At 47.4% G+C, this 6,000-nt stretch overlaps 1 protein-coding gene across 1 annotated transcript in view; it reads right to left on the bottom strand.

Moving 5' to 3' along the window:
• Positions 1-3,033: 3,033 nt before the first annotated feature.
• The window catches only part of TEKT5 (tektin 5), a 49,068-nt gene continuing 46,101 nt past the window's right edge, over positions 3,034-6,000 (bottom strand). The window contains exon 7 of the mRNA XM_086375798.1: positions 3,034-3,437. Within this exon, the coding sequence (XP_086231924.1) occupies positions 3,221-3,437 (217 nt within the window). The 3' untranslated portion in view covers positions 3,034-3,220. The remainder of the gene's footprint in view (positions 3,438-6,000) is intronic.

Raw genomic sequence — 6,000 nt, 5'->3', positions numbered from 1 at the left:
AGCGACCCCATGGACTGCAGCCCACCAGGCTCCCCCGTCCATGGGATTTTCCAGGCAAGAGTACTGGAGTGGGGTGCCATTGCCTTCTCCAATATGCTGTCTAGGTTGGTCATAAATTTTCTTCCAAGGAGCAAGAGTCTTTTAATTTCATGGCTGCAGTCACCATCTGCAGTGATTTTGGAGCCCAAAAAATAAAGTCTGTCACTGTTTCCTTTGTTTCCCCATCTATTTACCATGAAGTGACGGGACCAGACGTCATGATCTTAGTTTTCTGAATGTTGAGTTTTAAGCCAAGTTTTTCACTCTCCTCTTTCATCAAGAGGCTCTTTAGTTCTTCTTCACTTTCTGCCATAAGGGTGGTGTCATCTGCATATCTGAGGTTACTGATATTTCTCCCGGCAATCTTGATTCCAGCTTGTGCTTCTTCCAGCCCAGCGTTTCTCATGACGTACTCTGCATATAAGTTAAATAAGCAGGGTGACAATATACAGCCTTGACGTACTCCTTTCCCTATTTGGAACCAGTCTGTTGTTCCATGTCCAGTTCTAACTGTTGCTTCTTGACCTACATGCAGATTTCTCAGGAGGCAGGTCATGTGGTCTGGTATTCCCATCTCTTTAAGAATTTTCCACACAGTATTATGAATGTTATTTGTTACCAATGAATTGTACAACTACTTTTAGGTTATTTTTAGGTTAAGATAAATTTTACATCACATGGATTTTATCATAGTAAGAAAAATTGAAAAAAAATCCTAATAGCGCACCGAGCACCCCAGACTTTGGGTTTCTAAATACCATTCTCCAGTAAAAGGAAACAGGGTTCCTTGGAGAAATGGCTGATTCCGGGACTGGAGCAGAAAAATTTGAAATGAGCCTGGAGCATCTTATAGGGCCAGGAAGTAAGGAAGTGCTCAAAAAACAACAGGACGGGGGCTGTCAAAGGGACATAGGAACCACAGGACATAGGATCCAACCCAAAGAACTTCCAATGCTCAAAGCTGGAACAATTTGAGCAACACAATAAATAATGTAGTATTGGATTATAGCCCAGAGTGTAAAATATATATCCATGAGTAATATTGACATAAATAAATGGTAGAATAAATAACAGTGAAGATATTTTCTTAGAGAAGAATTACAAATAATACATGTACATACATATATTACAAATAATACATGTACATACATACATCTCCCAGAGATGGAGCTTAATCCCACCCCACCTTGGGTGTAAGCTGGACTTAACGACACACTTTTAAAGAGTGGAGTATGGAAAGGGATGAGCAGTAACGGGCATAGAGGAGAAGTTTGGCAGATGCCCCCTTAACCATGACCAGCATGACCAGTTTAACCTCTACAGGGATGTCACGCAGACATCATGAATGCCTTCACAGGAAGGAATGAGAAAGACACTGCATCCCTGGTCTTCCCTGCCAAATCTGTAACCCCAGACTAATCACAAGAAAAGCATCAGACAAACCCACGTTCAGGGACATTTAACAAATACCTTCAAATACCAACAAATAGAAGGACTCTTCAAAACTGTCAAGATCATGAAAAACAAGGAAAGATGGAGATACAGCCATCAACAGAAGAGAGCTGATAATGAAGTACAGTGTAATATACCCTGGATTGGATCTTAGAACAGATAAAGGCAAACAGGAAAAACAAATTCTGGAGTTTAGTTAATAGTAATACACTAATGTTACTTTTTAGTTTTAACAAATGAACCATAACAAACAGTTCCAACAGTTATTAGAGGGCGATGGGTGAAGGGTACATGGAAATTCTCCACCTTGTCTTTGCGACTTTTCTAAGAACCTAAACATATTGCACAATTTAAAACTCTATTTAAAAAAGCATTTCCTCCTGATTAAAGAGGAACACATGTTCACTGTAGATGATTAAATATAAACAAATAAGAAACCAGCAGTTTCAATGACATCTTATTCTGCACTTTTTTTTTGACTTGAAGTATAGTTAGTTGGCTCAGTGGTAAAGAATCTGCCTGCCAAGCAGGAGACCCGGGTTCGATCCCTGGAGAAGGAAATGACAACCCATTCCAGTAATCTTGCCTGGGAAGTCCCATGGACAGGGGAGCCTGGTGGGCTACAGTCCACGGGGTCTCAAAGAGTCAGACACAACTTAGTGACTTTGCAACTCCATGGACTGTAGCCCATCTTCCTCTGTCCAGGGAATTCTCCAGGCAAGAATACTGGAGTGGGTTGCCATTCCCTTCTCCAGGGGATCTTCCTGACCCAGGGCTTGAACCCAGATCTCCTGCACTGCACGTAGATTCTTTACCATCTGAGCCACCAGGGGAGCCCCCAACAACAACAATACTCTATAACAATAATGTAATGGATTATAGATAATTATACGGTGAAAGTGAAGTCGCTCAGTCGTGTCTGACTCTTTGAGACCCCATGGACTGTAGCCTACCAGGCTCCTCCCTCCATGGGATTTTCCAGGCAAGAGTACTGGAGTGGGCTGCCATTTCCTTCTCCAGGAGATCTTCCCAACCCAGGGATTGAATCCAGGCTTCCTGCATTGTAGGCAGATGCTTTACCATCTGAGCCACCAGGGAAGTCAATTATACTGTAACAATACTCTATTACAAAATAAAAGTAAATAAATAAGTAAATTTGTCTATTAAGGGCAGGATTCAAACCCAGGACTTCTGGCTCCAGTTCCTAATTTCTTTTGCACCGCCCCACATGGCTGACAGTCACCTCCACCTTGGACCAACCTTGTTTTATAGAAACAAGCTCAGTCTGGGAACTTGTACAAGGCCCCTCGGCTCCTAAGTCACAGCTGGCCTCGGGACTCCTAGCTCCGATGTCCAGTCTTTGGACACCATGGTCTATGCTGTGCTCCTTAACAGACAAACAGGTTTTTAAAAATGCGGCCTCTTCCGTTCCTGGGGAGGCTGACAACCTCACAACATTCGGTCCCCGACGGATAACAGCATGTCTCCACCCTGGGATCCATCGAGAGGCCGGTTCCGCAGCAAGGAACAAGCTCCCAGGTCTCTGGTTTGGGCACATTTATTTTGGCTCTTTACATATATATATACATATTATTTTTTTTTCATGATAGGAGGAAAGGGAGAAAAATGACACTTTCTTTTATTTTTGTTTTTCTGCCTTTGCAAATTCTGTGTTATGTAAGGAGTGTGCGTGGAGCGGGGCGGGGTGGGGGTGGAGGGAGGGGCAGGCTCAAGGGCAGATGCCCATGCACGGGGTGCTGGGGAAGGTCTTCCTCATCGCCATGCACTTCTCCTTGTCAATGCACAGGGTGTTGGCCTTGATGGCCAGTTCGTGCTCCAGCCGGCACTTGGTCATGACCAACAGCTGCAGCGTGTCCCGGGTCTCCCGCAGCCTCAGCTTGAGGGTCTGCAGGGTGTCGTCGATGGTGAACACCTCGTTCACCAGCCTGGGGAGAGAGCAGAGGGGAAGGTGGGTTCGGCCAGCCGGAGGCCATATGTGCCTCTCCCATGTGCCAGGCGCTGGGGAACTCAGAGAGCCAGGTAGGTGGGGCTCAGCCAGCAGGAAAGACAGAGGCGGGCAGGCAGGTGGGTGAACACCCTGTAGAGTTGCTGAGGACGGTGAGCACAAAGCGAGACACAGACGGGGTGTTCAGGAAAACAAGCCGGTGTTACCTCACTTAAGCACAGACTCAAGACAGGACCCACAAGAACCAAAAGTGAAGTGAAGTGCAAGCCGCTCAGTCATGTCCGACTCTTGGCAACCCCATGGACTATACAGTTCATGGAGTTCTCCAGGCCAGAATACTAGAGTGGGTAGCCTTTCCCTTCTCCAGGGGATCTTCCAACCCAGGTCTCCCACATTGCAGGCGGATTCTTTACCAGCTGAGCCACCAGAGAAACCCAAGAATACAGAAGTGGGTAGCCTATCCCTTCTCCAGAGGATCTCCCCAACCCAGGAATCGAACCAGGGTCTCCTGAACAGCAGGCAGATTCTTTACCAGCTAAGCCACCAGGGAAGTATAAACAGACACTCAAATCCTTGCACAAATACTCGTGTGGCGCGAATGAAAAGCCAGTGAAAGTGTTAGCTCCTCAGTTGTGTCTGACTCTTGCAACTGCATGGACTATAGCCGGCCAGGCTCCTCTGTCCATGGAATTCTCCAGGCAAGAATACTGGTGTAGGTAGCTATTCCCTTCTTCAGGGTATCTTCCCTACCCAGGGATTGAATCCAGTCTCCTGCATTTCAGGCAAATCCTTTACCGTCTGAGCCATCAGGGAAGCCCGCGGCACAAATAACAAGAGTCAAAAGGTCAAAACAACCCAAATGTCCATCGAAAGATGAATGGATGCACAAAATATGCTCTGTCCCCACATGAGGATATTATTCAGATGTAATGAAAAGGAATGCAAAGAACGGACTTATTGGAAAAGACTCTGATGCTGGGAAGATTGAAGGCAGGAGAAGGGGACAACAGAGGACAAGATGGTTGGAGGGCATCACTGACTTGATGGACGTGAGTTTGAGCAAGCTCTGGGAGCTGGTGATGGACAGGGAAGCCTGGCGTGGTGCAGTTCATGGGGTCGCAAAGAGCTGGGCATGACTGAGTGACTGAACCGAACTGAACTGAACTGAATGAAAAGGAATGAAGTGCTGATATGTACCACAACATGGATGGACCTTGAAGACATGATGCTGAGTGAAAGATACCAGACACCACGTCTGAACCCCAGTACCTGTGATGTGATGCTTTTTGGAAGAAGGATTTTTGTGGATGGAATTCAGTTAAGCATCTTGAGATGAAATTATCCTCCATTAAGTGTGCTGTGCTCAGTCAGTCAGTCCTGTCTGACTCTGTGTGACCCCATGGACTGTAGCCTGCCAGGCTCCTCTGTCCATGGGATTCTCCCAGAATACTGGAATGGGTTTACCTGCCCTCCTCCAGGGGATCTTCCCGACCCAGGGATCAAACCCGGATCTCCCCCATTACAGGCAGATTATTTACTGTCTGAGCCACCAGGGATGGACCCTAAATCCAATGACTGATCTCCTTATAAGAGAAAGGAGGGGGAGATTTGAAACACAGACACACACAGGGAGGAAGGCCATGTGAAGATGGAGGCAGATGCAATGATGCAGCTACAAGCCAAGGGCTGCCAGCCACCACCAGGAGCCAGGAGAGGGGCCGGGTGAAGACGCACTCTCAGAACCCCCAGAGAGAATCAACCCTGCCGATACTCTGATTTCTGAGGTTTGGCCTTTGCAAGTTTCAGAGGAGAAATCCTGTTGTTTTAAGCCACCCAGCTTGTGGTCATTTGTCACAGCAGCCTTGGGTCATGAATACACCTGGTGAGCTGTGATGGTGGGTTGGTTGTGGGGCTGGGACTCACCTGGAGGTTGGGGGAGAGACAGTGCTCAGAACTGGAGGACACGCTGCTGGGAGGACCCGGGTTGATATCAGGGTGAGCTTCCCAGTGACAAGCCTGAGCTAGAGAAAGGTGACAACAGCAGCCTGGAGACCCTTCTTTCCTTAGGGCTCTCTCAGCCAGCGCTGTCCAGCAGAATTTTCAGCAGCGATGGAGACAGTCCATTCCACGCCTCCAGCCACACATAGCTTCTGACCACTTGATATGCAGTTTGTGCAAATAAGAACCTGAATTTTATTCCCAGGCAGTGACCAAGGCTGTAGAAACCTCAGCACACGGCACCACTCAGCATTTTCTCTCTGAATATTTTTCTTCCTCCTCTTTCTCCTCCAGCTCTGTTTGCCTCATTATCTCAGCTCAGAAGGAAGACGAGCCACTGAGTTGTGGGGGAAGCCTGTCACATGGCCACAGAGAATGAAGACAGTGTCCTGAGCTTGGAGGGGACAGAGCAGTCAAGCGACCAGCCCCAAGTCACACAGCAGGTCACAGGAAAAACACTCCCCAAGTCCAGTGGCCATTTCCTTCCTTGCCTGATCATCGTGCCATCCCAAACCCCCACCCCTAGACTCCAAAAACCCTGTTTC

The sequence above is a fragment of the Bos grunniens genome, chromosome 25 (genome assembly GCF_055505025.1).
Source record: "Bos grunniens cultivar Pamir isolate PY7600 chromosome 25, Bosgru_T2T1.0, whole genome shotgun sequence".
Classification (NCBI taxonomy): Eukaryota; Metazoa; Chordata; class Mammalia; order Artiodactyla; family Bovidae; genus Bos; species Bos grunniens.
The sequence above is the reverse complement of the archived record's forward strand: the minus strand, read 5'-3'. Positions and strand labels throughout refer to the sequence as shown.